Raw genomic sequence first — 17,377 nt, 5'->3', positions numbered from 1 at the left:
CCATTATCCCCAGATACATGAGTAATCCTTCCTTGGGGCATTCAGGCACCAGCAGAGCTGTCTGTTAACCTCATCTACAAAACACAGCTCTCCTGGTGTCAGGGTATATATTATCAGTCACCTTTAAACATTCTCCTCTAATGTAGCTCTGAGGTGATGATACAAGTTTTGTGGATATTTAAACAGATTCAGAGAAGTGGAAATAGCTCCATTTATCCTTATCTTCTAACTGTGCTGTCTGAAACATTAATTCCTACAACACAGATCATAACTTCCTTCACTTTTCCCAGGTGGCTTGCAGCACAGTTAGTACAGAGTAAGCAATTCCTTCACAGAGGTTCAGACATCCACAACAAGAACAGGTAACAAGCCTCAAGATAACTTGAAAAACCCTACATGTATGTCCTAGAATCAGGCAGCCCAGCCTTGCTGTGCTACACATGTGTACAAGGGCTATCATTTTCAGTGGGATCAAGCCAGCATTAATTAGTAAATTTCTTGGTCCCTTCACAGCCACACAATCTTAGAGCAAAGCTATATGCACCTACTTGTTTTCAGCCCTAAATGATAATGAATGGTGTGAGGTATTGCTGCTCGGAGAGGAGCATTAGAAATCCTGCTAATGTACACAAGGCCAGAGGAAGCACAAACTACACATTTCAGTTGGGCAGATAAGGATTTCTATTTTCAAGGGAAGATGAAAGCCTGCTTAGAGACTTTTAATAGAAAATTTAGGGTTTATAGGAATTACTACCAACACAGATTAAAGTTTTACTCAAAGCTTTTTGTTTGTTTGTGGGAAAAAGTGTGAAGAAAATTCATTTTGCAACATCTTTTTCTAATAAAAGTATCAGCTGTACTGAAATACTGACTAAGCCTAGTAAGACAGTACTAGTGAATTAAACCAAACACTGTGAGTTAAACCAAATCACAATGACGCTTCTTAAAGTTTAAGAGAACGACGTTTTTTCTATTGCTGGTGTGGTGGTGTAGGACCACCTTCAGCAAACACTCAAATTATTGTTAGAATTAGTTGCAGACATTAGGCTTTCCTTAAACAGTAACTGCTGCCTGATATGCCTTGATTTTGCAGTGGAGTGGACACTTGTTATGAGAGAACAGGCAACCACACAGAGGGCAAGGAAGCGCACCGCTGGATTGCATCTGCTTTCATTTATTCCCTGTACCAGGGTTACATGCACATGTCAACACTGGAAGAACAGTGACACACAGGCACTATCATCCTTGAGTTTGGGGCAGGCACATCAGGAGCATCCCTTGCCCACTCTGAAAGCACCCCCAGCATTCCCTGGCAGTGCAGCATTGAGTGCCAACACCCAGCACAACCCCAGCACTCCACAGCAGAGAGCTGAACTGCAGTCCCTCATCAGCAGGCAGTGAATTGTCATTAATTCTACACAGGCATGACACATGGTACACTCACAGCAGTAGTGAGTTCAGGCAGCCTTTATCCTGCCCTGATAAAATTTAAACTTCAGGGGACTACTCAGCCTTTAAAATGAAAAATTAAATTATGCGTTTATGGTGTGTCCTGGACAATTCACATCAGTCATCACTAGATTACAAGCTTCTGAATGCCTAGTGTTATGAAAATTACCTAATGAATTTCATGGGGAGTTTGGCAGCCAACCTTCAAAAGCGCATGAGTAGACCATGCCATTTTTGCCAGAGAAAACAACTGTGAACTTGATGGTTCCACATAAAAAATAAAAAGGGCATAAAAGCCTTGGGTAGATCTAACTATTGTAGACATTGTCAAACCACTTCAGCTGATAACTAACAGGTGTTCGATTTTATTTTAATTATATGGAGCCATTCTCGGCATCACAACATAATGTATGTGAGTAGAGACAGAGCAACTTCAAAGCAACGAAATCCACATCTCCCCTGATCATGGTTAAAACAGAGTATTCTGTCTTTAGCATTTTGACTGCAACCATCTCAGCCTCGCAAAACTGCCATGACTTTACTGGACCAGGCACAAAAGAAAGTTTTTTTGCCACAAAAGAATGAATATAATGAAAATATTGGCACTGCACTACCCAGTTAAAATCCTTACTTTCTGCAGTGTAGCAGGTGAATAGAGTTTTCCAGCGTTGAAATGTAGAAAATCCAAAAATGTATTTATGCAAATGATTGAGTTAATCTACATGAGTAGTCCCCACTGAAACTGACATGTCCAACATTTGTGAATAAAGTAAAATACTGAAGCCTGAACTAGTAGCCTAATAACATATGATGTTATTTTGTGGTCAAAATTTGACATTGCCTAAAATTGAACATAACAACTCAATACGCATGACTTCGGCTCAAGAATGCAAAATTTCCTTCTCTCACAAGATTACATTTGCAACCTGGACATTTAACCATATCTATCTGTCTATCATAGTTTCTCTTCTCTATTTTATTTCTAGATCCGTATCATTTTTGGAAGCCACTGGTTTCATAACACACCATGGTAACAAAAATATCTCAGTTTAACATCTGAGCTTCCTGCCACAGAAGAATCACATCAATCTTGCTTCCTCATCAAGCAATGGTTCATCTCACCACATACAGAGCAGCTTGATATGCACCTAAGCTTTTGTGAGCAAAGTCAAAACATTTTTCCCTTCATAGTAAGAGCTAATAAAAATAGGCTTAGTATAGCAGCTGAATGGTGCAGTGCCATAGATGCTGCTGGTCACAGAGCACACTTCTGTTACTACTGTTTCCCTAAGGAGGTCTGATTATCTTAGGCCACTGTTTCTGGAAGGAAACACCTTGGACTGTATAGTATTTACATGACCTCTAACACCCACCTCTTTGCAACTGCTGCATTACCTCCTTGACACAGGAGTACTACAGCAAACAATCCCAGAAGAGTGGCTGGCACGGTTTTAAGAGCAGCATTCACACCTGGACTAAAAGTAACCAAATGCAGAAACAATGCATTAAAATATCAAGCAAAAAGTAAAGATTCTAAGAATATGACAGGTTACAAACCCAAGGTGCCCAGTCTGCAATCATCAGTATCAATCCACTTCTGCGTCATTGAAGATCTTAGCAGAGTCACAGTTTCACAAAAGAAATTAAAGACTAACTTCCTTTTATTTCTTGGGTAACAACATGAAAATTCTACATGGAGTTCTATTTCACTACTGTCATTTCTACCTTTAAATGTTATCTGAAAGAAATCTTAGTTTGGCTCCCAGCCCTGGCAGAAAGCAGGCTTTTTCAGCTAACATGGGCCTGGAGGTTTTACAAGACCGTGTGGGTTTTCAAAATATTCTTCCGCTTTTCTAACAGTCAAATTAATAGATCATGTGCCAGATCCAAAGTGGCATGTTATAGATTACTTTAAAAAGGGACTCATGTTGTAACTTTAAGACTGCTTTAAGATATGCAAGCAGTTAATTAAGTACAAACCCATAGTCTATGTGATCACTACTGTATTTTCATTGTTCTCTAATGGACTTGCTAAGAAGGAGTAGGCATTTTACAACAAAGGCAAAAGACTTGCTAAAGTACTCTGCTTTTAATAACTGAAACTCCTTAGCCCCGAGCTGTCAAATTTGCTAGCATGCACTTCTGCTCAGTTTGTATTTCTGTAGGCTTCGACATGCCAAAAGGCTGCTACTATTACTGGTGGCAATGCTACAATTGCAGAGACATATACAGGCAGAAAGGAAAAACACAATACGCATCATGTGCAAAATACTCACACCAGAACAGAAATTCACCCAACCGAGCCACATGCATTCTCTAAAAAATCCACCAACAAACAACCTGCATGCACGGCAGATTTTAAGAGCTTTTATTTAGGTCACTGCAGCTGGAGACACGCTGGGAACATTTAACACCTAAACATTTATGTATGATCTGCCTGTTCTCCTTTGTGTCTTTCTGCTGCAGCACCTTCACTTAGAGCCATGCACCATTTTTTCCTTCCTATCCAGTCCAACAAAGCTGGTAATAATCAAACAAGAAGTATCAGAGGACCCCTTCTGCAATGGCTCCACAGCTCACAAGGGGCAGCTCCCACCACAGAAAACGCCTCACTCAGATCCAAAACTCTGCATTTCCCCACCTTGGACACCAGTTTGCAGCCCACACAAATATTATGAGAACTTCACCATATTTCAAGGACACGCAGAAAAATCAAGAAGGTCAAGTCCTTTTTTTTTAATGATGTTGCTGCACTGTCCCACGCAGGAAGGAAATGGAGTTTTCTTTGGGTAAAACATCCTGCCATTAATTTAAAAGCAAAATCTTTGGAGTTTTAATGTGGATTATGCTAATATTCCTGTGCGTCAATAAAACCATAAATCTGACATGCTTTCAGTCCATACCCCACTTCACACTGCTTTGTTAAGTATCACTTTTCAAATAAATATGTGGTTTGAAGTGTGTTGGACCTCAGGATTAGTGATAGACTTGGTGTTCAAAACAGTGTCGGTCTTTTCAGAGTCACATGAGCTAGCAAAGCTGTTCAGAAGCTGCATGTAGTATATTCTGTTAGAAATTACACATACAGGCTGAGGAATTATTTTACTGGCTCTGGTATGAAGCATGTAAAGAGAAATGGAGACACATTTCACTTGTGAACAGCTCAAAGTCAACAGAAAAACAGAGCTAAAATAAACACAGTAGTGCACTACACTACAGGGTATGCCAAATAAACCACAGAGAAATGACCATATGGGGTCTTAGTCTTAAAGTCATGCACAGAAAGGCTATTGAACAAGGGCAGAAAGTTTATCACTAAGCAAGGATGAGGTTCGCTTTGTTTCCCACTGTGATTTTATATAGGTATTTGGAGCTCAAAACAGGGATTGACTGCAGGGCCTCAGGCGACAGTGTCGGGCTTTCTGCAATTCCCCCAAGGCAACAGTATGCTAACCTGGCTGCATTCTTAATCCTGAATTTTAAGGAACAGCTCAGAGGATGAATTAGTCATTTACAAACATTCTCTACCACACGAAAAAGAAAGCACCGCTCTTGGAGGGTGCTCAAGCGCTACATCCTCCACTTCATGAAGGTGAAGGCCAGTATTTCAAGTCTGAATGCCCAGAACTAGGTACAGCATGATGCCAATATAGAGAAGGGTCAGGCACACCCTGCTTTTCTGTCTGAAATTAAAGCCCATTAATTGAAGGGATACACCCCACCTCAATTCACTTAACAGGGGCTGTATCTGAAAAAAACAGGGGAGCAGCAGCATTGCCTTCCTGTAGCACCTGCCCAGTGAAACAGCATCTCTGCATAATGATGCTTGTCAGCTTCCTTTACCATGAGGACTTATCTGAATGTCATCCTTAATTTAAAAACCCAAAACCAGCCTTCGCAATTGAGAATTAATCATGGACTACCCCTAGCTCTGAAAACGGTCTTTGGTATGACCAGCAATAGGAAGAAAGTTACTTTTGCAGGAAGTTCTAGCTTCTAGTGAACACTGAACTTTGTGACTTGTTGGGACAAGAGGTAATTATGCAGAGATAATGCCAGCACTGTTGGCTCATGTCCCACTTCTCAACTTGCTTCTCACATATTATAAAACAATGAGTTAATGGCCAAAATTCAGAAGCAATGAATCTATGCCAAGGGCAGACTCCTCCCAAACCTCTGAAATAAAGATCTCTACCCTGCCCCAGACTTTTTTTTAAGAAGTGCACACAAAAACTACTTGCTTTTGTGCACCTACTGGCAAACTGAACTCTCTGTAAAATACAAAAGCACGAATAAAATAATTCTGGGTGAAGTAATACAACCTTAGCTACAGAGCAGTTGCAGACAGCTCTGGAGCTTTTATTACAAATTTATCATGTTTCAGATGCAAAGTTATGCATATCAGCTAATACCAAGAAAGTAAGCAGTCACCATTTTGGGACATGTGTGTTTGAGAGTATCTCTTACTCCATGGAGTGAAGAAAACATAAGTCCTCACAAAATACTTAGTGAAGTTATTAATAATTTCATTACATTGATTTATACAGTATTAGGTTTACACTATGTCATAAATGTTACAAACTAGAAAAAATGCACTTGACTCAAAGTTAATCTTTTTGTGGTATTGTAACAATTTTCATTTAGGTATTGATCTGTAATCTGATTTGTTGTATCTGACCCAAGTTTGCTGAGTTGGGTTTTGTGGTTTTGCTTTTTGAAAGCCACTTCAGGAATAAATCCTGGATACTTTACTATTGAATATCCTTCTAAATAATGATAAATTCTTTATTCATCCATACCCACCACTGTAACTGTACCAGAGTAAGAAATAACAGTTGACTGAATTTTATAGCATATTATTATGCCAGAACGTGCCACTGAAAAGTGTCTTCCCAGCTTTAGGCCACTATGTTGGTTAGTACCATGAGGCATTAACAGATCTGAAATAACTGTTCCTGTACAGCAAAAGCATTATCGTATTTTCACTTCTATTACTCTCTACGTCATGTTGCAACTTTTCACTTTTTTTTCCCTTTATATGACTATATTTATAGGCTATACCCTTTAAGAATCTAGCTGTAAAATCTACTTTTCCTGAAATGCTCAGAAACCCACCAACACATACAAAAAGTTCAAACTATTTTTTCCAACAAACAGAATTGCCTTTCTTACACTGCTCAGTCACTTTTCGCTAGGAATGACTCTTTGTGAAATTCTGTAGATGCTCATTAGCCAGACTGCACAACTTTCTCCCACAGCACTAACAATGGTGTGAACGCACAGGCACCTTAAAATTATTCTGGGTTTTCTAGAAACCTTTTCTAAAAATAAGTCTATTATTGACTTTCTAAATAGTATCCAGACACTGACTGGAGCCACACTCAGCCCGATTCATTGAGGACAGTCCCAGAGTGGCAGACACCCTTTTCACCCATACAGATGTGGACTACACTGGTCCTCCCACTGAAGACCTGCCTGTTCCATCTTCCTCTCTACCAGGCACACTACCTCTAGCCATAAGCACAAATAAAGGCACCAAACAAGTCCTCTTTTTTCACCCCTTTTCTTCTCTACTCATCTCTCTAAAAAAGATGCTTCTAAAAACCAAAGTCTCCTAGGAGAATGATTAAAATCCTAATAATCAATAGCAAATTATGCTTGAAACAGATGAGCAAGCACGGTAGACAAATATTTTCAGGAAAGCAAATTTCCATAAAAACAGCCTTTCTTCTTGGGTAAGCCTGTTACTTTGGATGGACTGTCCTCATCAGAGGAAGGATTCAAAGAACTCCTCCTCCTCCACAAAACTGGCATCATTCACAGAACTGCCCTTTTCAGCAAAAGGAAAAGGCATTCACAGAACAGCTGAAAAACAACAAATAACACTCTGATTTACTGCAACTCTTTCCTGAATTTACTGAATTCTCTAACACCTGAACACAAAGACTTAGGGTGTGAAATACAAGCATTTAAATCAATTTCCTTTGCTCTCACAAGAAGCATGAAATTCAGAAGATCAAGATCAAAAGAACAATATTATTTATTGCTAACTCCCAAAAGCTCATTCGTCATAATATCAACAGATTTATAAATTGAGTAGTCTTGAATAGGCAATACAACTCAACTAGAACATGCATAAGTATGAAGAGCCGGCAGTCAACATCCTTCAGTTTGAACAATCTGCCAGTAGACAGGAGAAAGGAAGGGGAAAATACAAATATGGTGCACAACCCCACAGACTGGGAATACTCAAGACATATGAAGCAAAACCAAACACCACTTACTTCAGATTTAGAGGACAAGTTTTCCTCCATATCAGAATCATTGGGATCTACAATATCATCAAACGGTGGCAGGGTAGGTGTTGTCTTTTCCAGTGCATCATTTTCAATCTTGACCCTTCCCACCTTGAGTTGAGATCTATCCTTTGTCTGTTTTTTGTCAGCTGAACAAGTAAGAATCAGTGGTGGGGCACTAGAAAAACTTTTAAATAATGAATCTGGGCCACTTTTTTTTCTCTTTTTTGCAGAAGGTTCATCAGAGTCCAGAACAAAGGGCCTTTTTGTAGGGGTCTTCTTTCCTTGCTGCTGCCCATCTGTTTTGGTAGGGATGGGGTTGTTTTCAGATTTTGGCTCCTTGGACATGGGCTTGGGTTCCTTGAAGGCCATCTTAGGAACAATTTTTTCATCTTTTAGTGGTTTGTTTTCTTTGGGTTTCTTACAGGATTCTTTGGAAGAATTGTTGTGTTCCCTGGAAGGTTCTTTGAAGGCACTTTTATGTTCTTTTGAGTCTTTAGAAGTTTTCTCCTTGTGCTCCTTTAACTTCTGGGTCTTTGAAAAACTATTACTACTGCTGCTGCTGCTATTTGTGTTCAGAATCCGAATTGAGTCCTGCAAAAAGGAGATGGAATATTTTACAAGTAAAAGGGAGAGGAGGAAGGGGAGAGGAGGAAGGAAGGGGAGAGGAGGAAGGGGAGCCCTTAAAGCCCCAAAAGACAGACACAATAGGGACACAGGATTCATATTAAAATCTTGGAACTGCAGGTTGAAAACCAGAAACTGCAAATACCTATATAAGAACAAACTCCATCATTTTGGACAACTCATCTGTTGCAAAGTGGTGGAACATAAGCAGTTACTACTGCTTGTCAATATCTGCAAGTTAGTTTTGACCTTAATATTTAGGTATGCTTTTCAAGAAACATCATAAGATGAATATAAAGACAGTTTAGGAAATGTTAACCATAACCATTAGCTCATCATAAGTGAAGATCAGGATATGACCCATATACTGTCAACAAGATTACTTCAGGATCAGAGCAAAACGTGTGGTCCTGATGACATTTCAAGCAAAACCTGACTTCTCTGCCGTGATCCTCTCTCCAGTTTTTGCTAGATCCTTTTCCTGATAGACAATAACAACTCTGGGTCCAGCCTAGCTATAGAAGACTTGATCTGACACACAACATCTCAGCAGTCAATGTATTTTTATGGATCACTTCCTTTACTAAAAACTCTTCCTTATTCATATTTATTGCTATTGTCCTGCTGAGTATTTAACTGCATTTTTTAAAATTCAGCTGTTCTAAGTGAGAAGGGTTTCTGAGAGGTAATGACTCAGAGGTCCTATAAGATTGGCAAAAGCAGGAAGAGCAAAGCAGTATCATTCCTTACTCATATATTTAGTTAGGGACATCCCAATACACAGTTCTAGAATCACAGTTTTAATGAAATTCAAGGTTGAAAGAGAGAATGATGAACACTACTTACAACAAAGTGTTCTTCCAATATAATTTTTATGCAATGAAAGCATTGTTGGAAATGGGGTTTGACTTTCAATAATTTGGTTTGTAATTCATCCAAGTCCTTTGCAAGCTACAGACCAAAGCGGTGCCCAAAATTCTCTCATCTGTGTAAGACTGGATATGCTTTCATCTGTATAAAACTGATGTACAAACCCCTTCCTCTATTTTATTTTCCAGCAATCCACACTTACCATTCTACAGTGCTAAGAATCTACTTTTCTTTTTTGACCCTTGTACAGGTTTTGGCTGGGACAGAGTTAATTTTCTTCATAGTGGCTGGTATGGTGCTGTGTTTTGGGTTTGTGTTGAAAACACTGCTGGTAAACACACCTATGTTTTAGTTATCGCTTAGCAGTACTTGCACAGCATCAGACTCTTCTTTATTTCTCACACTGTCCCCCCCAGCAAGTTGGCTGGGGTGCACAAGAAGCTGGGAGGGGAGGCAGCTGGGACAACTGAGCCCAAGTGACCAAAGGGATATTCTATACTGTATGACGTCATGCTCAGCATATAAAGCTGGGGGAAGGAGGAAGGGGGGAACATTCAGAGTTGTGGCGTTTCGTCCTCCCAGGTAACTGTTATGTGTGATGGAGCCCTGCTTTCCTGGAGATGGCTGAACACCTGCCTGCCCATGGGAAGTGGTGAATGAATTCCTTGTTTCGCTTTGCTTACAGATGCAGCTTTTGCTTTACCTTAATAGGTAAAGCCTTTATCTCAACCCACGAGTGTTCTCATTTTCACTCTTCAATTGTCTCCCCCATCCCACTGGGGGAGTGAGCAAGCGGCTGTGTGGGGCTCAGTTGCCTCCTGGGGTTAAAGCACAACAACCCCCTAGCATATATGTAGAAGTGGTATGTCTGGATTCTAACACTGCCACAGATTTACAGAACTCCAGAGGAGAAAAAATATTTAGCTTTTCTTCCCCCTTACTTAACCACCATTTTACCCACAAAATAGATGGGATAGCAGAAGTGCTCTGGAAACAAGGATGAAAGCAGGACATGGCCAGCCTCAATCTTCACAGGAGCTGACTAATTTTAAAACTACAGTCAGTAGAACTGCTCTGAAAAAAACCCACCCAATAAACACAGCAGAATTAGCCTGTTTAATGAAAGCTGTGTCAACAAGAGGAGAAATTAAGACCAGAATACATCCACTTCTGTGTTCCCTGTTGGCAGATGACTAAATACTTCTGACTTGTCCAATCAGGATGTGTTAAGCCCGTATTTAATGCTGTAGGACCTGAACACCTACTACATGTGCAAAAAGAGCAGTACACCTCCTCGTTCTCTGTCGGAATAGGTGGAAACAATTAATTAAAAATAATTAGTTTGAACTCTTTTTCCCTTCTCATTATCTTACCAAATAAGTGAAACACTGAATTTTCACACAGTGCTGCACGAATTATTCAATTGTGCTTTTTGTTCAGATATACCTTGCATCAGTACTGCAAATGTATTTTTGAGTCAGATTTGGAAATCTGTGTATCTATACAATATATATGCATCAACATTAACAACGGGCAGAAGCATAAGCAATGAACAATATTATGATGACATTTGAATGTCTAAACTTAAGGCATTTCCTCACTTTCCAAGAAACAAAAATAAAAAAGCACTAATCATTAATTAAGATGTTTTACCTTCACCAAAACTCATTTCCTGTTGGTTTTTTTTCAAATAATAAAAAAAAAAGTTCTGTATTTTGTTTGATGCAAGATGACCCCAAAGGTTGACATATGAACTATTAACATTTCTATCTTCACATCTTGTTCTATCACACCAGAGATTTAAGTCTGTAAGTGTTGCTCTGGGAAGGAAAGAAATACATGCCATTAATAAACTAGATGGAGTCCTTATGTTTCTTACTGGTTTCTTTGCTACATATTTTAAATTGCTTCAAAAGAGGAGACTCATTTTAGTGGTTTTCCAACAGATAAGAGCTGTGAAATAGGTCCTAGGGCACAGTAGTATTAAAATCAGTGGGAACTTGAAATCTTTCTTGCCTTTTCAATTTTAAACCCAGACTTCTTTCCACAACATGGAAAATGATTTTTTCATAGATATCATAGTACATATGACGTACTTACGATGTAGACACCCATGCCATGCTCGCTGATAGCTACTTTCATTAAGACAGCCAACACACTGCTTTTATATCTGCATTCTTTCTCTAAGTTAAAGAAGTATCCTTTCTTATTTCCCAAGTTTCTGCAATGACCCTAACAGGAGCCAACAATCACTTACAGGAAATAGCAGTAGGAACATAAAATTCTTAAGCCAGAAAAACACCGAAATATATTCACTGGTAAAATTATATCAAACCTAATCGTGAATGTGGAAGGCTGGTGGGGATGAAATGTGGCTAAATAGTTCACATCATGTACAGCATAGGTGTACATTTTCTTACTGAAAATCAGAATGTACTTTCAATCCATTTTCTTATTTATCAAAATCTGACAGTGTGTTTAAATGTTTTTTTCCTTCCCACCTTAAGAAGTGTTGCAAGGAATAAGAGTGAATGATGTATTTCTGCTAAGAGAGACATATAAAACAGTCTTCTCAAGATCATGCATAAAACAGAGATCATGGGGTTTTGACAGGTAAGGTATTTACACACCATAGCTTACATTTCTGTAGTCATCAAATGTTGAAGCAACCTAAGTCAATGTTAGACTTTGATACATTGCATAAAAAACATCAAAAGAATAATGCGGAGGATTATATGCATGTTAAAATACCTGCAGATGTTTTCTTTTATTAAGCCAAGTAACACCATGTGCATATAGTACTTCAGGATATATAATCCCTTTCATAGAGCAGTACTAACAGATATTTTAAGTATTTTAGAAAGCATCTTTTAACAACAGAGAAAAAACCATGCTACTCTGGCTGTTGCACTCAACTACTGCTCAGAGCTTGGCTAACACAGCTCATGCTAAGGCTTGATGTACACTGGGTGCAGCAAGAGCATCACATAGGCAAGACAGGTGGCCAGAAAGAGCTTAAGGGCCATTATGCAGCTATGATCACCTGGAAGTTGTTGTCTCCTGCAGCCACCACCTTTGCATGGCAGTTTCGTCAGAACCTGCTAACTTATGGAAATTATGTAAATCAAACCTCCAAGCTGGAAAATACATGGGGGGAAAAAAAAAGCTTTTGAAGCAGCTGGACTGCTGAGACTTTTGTGTTTCCCACTGTGACACAGGGGACACCCACACTGTGACAAAGGAGGAAGGATGACCACACTCACTGTTGGTTAGGTAAATAATTTTTTTTGTGCTCATAAGTGCATGGATTAAGAGTTACAGGTTACAAATTATGAAACCGTATGACTTGAGTGGTAAGTGAATTCACAGAATAGTCTAGGCAAAAGAGCTCTGTTTGTTGTGTTTGCTGCATTTCTTAATGAGCTCATGAAATAAAGTTTAAACCACAGAGTACCTTGACCTGTAAATCTGAGAAATCCAAACAGACTGTGACAGCTGCTCAAAAGGTAACATACTTGCAGATTAAAACACTTATATAACTACAAGGTAAAAAATGGTGTTGAACTCTCTGTATATCTTGCAGGGTCAAATTCTGACTTCACACCACAAAATATAATTCCTAATTTGGTTGAACATGAGTTTGAATAAGCAGTATCCTCTGGAAATCATTTCAAACCTCTCCAGCTGCTGACAGGCATTAGGAATGTAATTAGCAAATGAAGGAATTGGGGGGAGAGAGGGGAGGTTCATTAAATTTTATTAAGTCATTAAACTGAGCACATTGGCATAGCCATGTCAGTCTAAGATACTCTGTTTTGTCTACAAATTAGGATTAGTGGTCATAAACACATGCAGTATTTTCATTTGTAATAAAAAAAGCATTTCTTCAAATGTTCTGCCTATCAAAATAATGTGTCCATCTTAAGCCAATGGACTGGAATTAGTCTCAACTATGTCTCCTGCTCTTAAGAGGAAAAGAGAAGGAAGATATCTAAAAGGAATTACTTGCTCAAGCAAATACAGATTTCTGTTGAATACAGACATGTTTATTACTGAATAAAACGGGAACTGATTTGGGAAAAAAAGCCCTCACCATTTTGAAAGCCTCCACAAATACTGTGGTATTCTTCCACTTGCTAGCTGCATGCTGGGAAAGAATTTACCTGCTGCTAGTTCTTCTTAGGGATTATGACTGTATTGCACATTTACAAAGCTTTTCACACTTCAGCTTGTCCACCCCACCAAACTATTACGACCAATGACATCAGGAGAATTAGAAGCAGATGGAAGATTACAAGGCTCACTGGTTTGACAGAGAAAGCCAAAAAGGGGAGCATAAAACAATATTTTTATTTTTTCTGGACACACATGGGAATAAGAGTTTTGGGTTCTTTTGTTTATAAAGTAAACCTAATTTAACTGCAGCTGACATTACAGCTCATTCCAAAAGACATAATCATCCCCACAAAACTAATCAGTTGGTTTGCTATATTCTCTGCATGTAGTATTTACATAATACAAACAGGCATGATAATACAACTGATTTAAAAGCAACACAAGTATCTGTAGCTAAGCTGCAGCTATTTTTGTATTCTGAAGAAATGCATAAGATAAAGTTTCATGCATTTCTGCCTGTGCTCTGTATTTCCAAGACTGAAGCTTTATTTTAGAATCACAATACTGGGGCTCACTAATACCATCTCCATTAAATTAAACACAAAATCATGGAACTTCAGAAATAAAACCATTATGTTTTAATACATATTTCAGAAGAGGATGTGACAGAAACCAAACTGACAGTTCTCTCTAACTTTATACTGCATTGTATTCTTTTTTATAAGTGAATGTTAAAGCAACAATACTACTTCGTTATACTGGTTTTACTGTCTTGACTGTAATTCTCTAACCAGAAAGTCTATGCAGTGCTTTGTAATGGCAAATGGGTAAGCAAATATTCTTAGGTTCTGGTCTTCCATACTCAGAGTTTTAAAATTACCTCAAAGTTTGCTTTGGTATTCACAGACGCAAAACAAACCAAAGCCAAGCCAAGCACATTAAAGGGCTATTGCTGCAACAGAAAAATCCCAGATCATTCAGTACAGACACCTGGAATACATGTACCCAGAGTTTTGGTACATCCAACCTACATACAAGAACTACCAATACCTTTCTACAGCTCCTGTCCTAGAGGCATAACTAAATGAAATTTGGACACTGAAGTTGTCCATCGCTGGGGTTATTACAAATTACAAAAACAAAAATCTATTTACGCATTGGCTGGAATTCTCCTGCCCTCCGACCAAAACTAAAACCCTAAAGACAAAAATCCAAGGGTTTTAAGCTCCCAGGATGTATAATAAAAACCCCAAACTTTTTTGTTATACTAAAACCAAGGTTACTTTACATTTCTATTTCTCAAAACCAGCTGATGATTCTCAGCTAGGCAGATATTTACAACTCTTTATGAAATACAAGAAGAGTTGCTATTTAGTGTATGTTTCAAGTTGAACTGGAATAGACAAAGATTGCTTGGGGAGGGGAAAAACTGAATATTCACACTGACTGGCAAGAAACAGTATTGATATAACATCTCTCCCCACTATTAAAAAACTCCAGTGAATGACATATAAGGTTGAAACAAGAATGATTTCAAATAGACAGCATTGCTACTGAACATCCGTATTTTGAAACCAAATAGTTAAAAAACATTCCTGGGTAACAATTTTACAGATATTGAACACGATCCTAAGATATGATGCACATCTAACCTTGTACTGACTCCCATAACTTCCTGTGATGGATCAGACTCACTGCAGGTGGTTGGGTTGCTTCAGCAAAAATGAAAGACTTCAAATGTTCATTTATAAGGATGAGTGCAGCAAATATGCAACACTCCCTTCAGCCTGATTCACCCCAACCACTCTCTACACTTGTCAGGTTTCTACACCAGACAAAAGTTAATTCTCCAAATAGGGTTCAGCAAATTACATCCCAGCTTAGAATTTGCTTATGAAAGAATTTACACTGGAGACTCAGGATTTACCATGGTGTACAGTTACTAGATGAAGTATTAGCGTAGGACTTGTTATTATGTCTGTACCTGCCTGAAGTCCTTCTGCAGGTGCCTGGGTTGCTTATTTAGGCCAAGGCTCAGTATGCCTGCTTTAGCATGCAATGCAAGACACGGGTGAATCAACATTTGAGCCAAATCCGAAGAAGCAACTGGAAACTGAACTCTAGAGAGCTACCCACCGTCACAAGAACCCCTGTTACAGACCAGAAAGTGTCAAAGTAACTCATCTTCAGTATCAGAGTAGATGGAGATGTGTCATCACTTTGGTGTAGCCAGATGCCTTCCTTTCAGGCATTAAGCAGTCATTTTACCATGACAAAATAAGCACCTTCAGTCTAATACTCAGATCAAATCAACCTCAGCTCCACATTAGGAAAATAAAAAAAATCACACATTCATGTATCCTTTAAAAGCCACAAGAAGACCTGCATTAGAGAGCGTGAGGCACTCAGATACAATGCAAACCAGGCAAAAACGTGTCAAATAACTTTTTTCCCCCTCTATATCTCCTTACTGTTGTGATACATTCTTATGAATGGACAAACTTAGGCACACCCATAGTTCATTAGCTGACAGTTCTTACTAGATAGAAGATTTGGCACAGTTACAGAATATGCAAGTGATTGATAAAAATGGGTATTGCCTCTTGCAGTACATGCATTACAAGTGTAAGTAACATATTTCAAATTTACAAGATGCTAACAAAGAAAATAAAAACCCAAACAATTTAACAGAATGGAGAAAAGGCATATATATTAATTCATTTATGAAGCAAGTTATTGTGTTGTATTTCTTCTTTGAAAAAATAAGAAGATGCTCTTTATCCTCCCACATCGTTAATTCATTTTGTCAAACTGAAGACTTCTGTTACTCAAAAAGTTGATTGGATTGTACTGTTTTACCATGTTCTAGGTTGGAAATTCTATTTGATGTCCTAGAACTGTCGCCCATTGCTGTCGTTGAAAGACCTAGTAAAGAATTAACGCCTGAAATTTAAACAAAATTGAAAATCCTAAAGAACACAACTTCAAGTTTCACTCTACCAAATTATCTTTAAAGGTATGCAAAAATACTTAATAAATGAAATTATTTTCTCTTATTCTTTATATTTCTGTAGATAATACATCCATCACTAGAATCCCCTAATACTACAAAAGACCACTAGAATTCCTTCTGGAAAAGGAGGAAAACAATTGTGTGTGCATAAAACCCAGAAAAGCAGTAATTTCACTGGCACCTGTTCTTACAACCATCCTTGTTCTGCATTATTTTCATATAGTGAACACATGGTTCACAGCAAAGAAATGTCAAGACCTGCTGTCACTGGACTATGTCATTAGACTGCAAAAATACCTAGAAGTATCTTTTTTTCTCAAGTTAATTCCCAGGGAAAGCACGACTGGCTCAAGTATCTTCTAGCAAAATAAGTCTCACCTTTGGCCCATGAGATGATTTCTTCTTCACTTCAGAAAAAGACAGGGAGTTACTGGGAAGGTTGGGGAGCTGAATGCTCTGTCCTGAAGAGAATGATGTGCCATCTGACATTATCATGATCTGTTATAAGAGGGAAAGATATCAGTCAAACATTACTGACAGAGTCTCACCTGCCTAAGGAACTAGCAAATCACATTGGTAGAAGAATAAAATTTCTCCAACAAACGGTATCCATGTTTCTCATCAGGGGATGGGTTAATGAAACCACACTGCCATCCTCTATTTAATGAGCAAATCACATCTTTCAATTTCCATGCAAATACAATGCAAGCACCTCAGAAAATGGTATAACTTGTTCTGTTATGGCTGCTTACATGCCACACCACCCAAGTCCTTAGCACTCTTTCTCTTGTTCTGAGCAGTGTCTACGCACACTTGGAAGTTCATCCCACATGCGGTAAAAGGTTTCGCAGGCTGCTGTCATCCCATAAATATGTATGTGCAGCAGCCTTTATTTTCAACTAGAGTAATTTGAAAGAAGACTGTAATGGGTAGAGGTGGCAAGGTCTGGGTGGCAGGGGAGAGGCTAGGGACTCCCCCATGCCAGACACAGCTGGATCCAGCCAGC

The 17,377-nt window shown here is 38.7% G+C and overlaps 1 protein-coding gene across 5 annotated transcripts in view; it reads right to left on the bottom strand.

Moving 5' to 3' along the window:
* MLLT3 (MLLT3 super elongation complex subunit) overlaps positions 1-17,377 on the bottom strand; it is a 144,750-nt gene that overhangs the window by 32,455 nt on the left and 94,918 nt on the right. For all 5 annotated transcript variants that reach the window (XM_075078158.1, XM_075078159.1, XM_075078157.1 and 2 more), the window contains 2 exons: positions 16,750-16,869; positions 7,734-8,339 (listed from right to left, as the gene is read on the bottom strand). In XM_075078158.1, coding sequence (XP_074934259.1) covers positions 7,734-8,339; positions 16,750-16,869 — 726 coding nt within the window. The remainder of the gene's footprint in view (positions 1-7,733; positions 8,340-16,749; positions 16,870-17,377) is intronic.

Source organism: Phalacrocorax aristotelis, chromosome Z (assembly GCF_949628215.1).
Source record: "Phalacrocorax aristotelis chromosome Z, bGulAri2.1, whole genome shotgun sequence".
NCBI classification, from domain to species: Eukaryota; Metazoa; Chordata; class Aves; order Suliformes; family Phalacrocoracidae; genus Phalacrocorax; species Phalacrocorax aristotelis.
The sequence above is the reverse complement of the archived record's forward strand: the minus strand, read 5'-3'. Positions and strand labels throughout refer to the sequence as shown.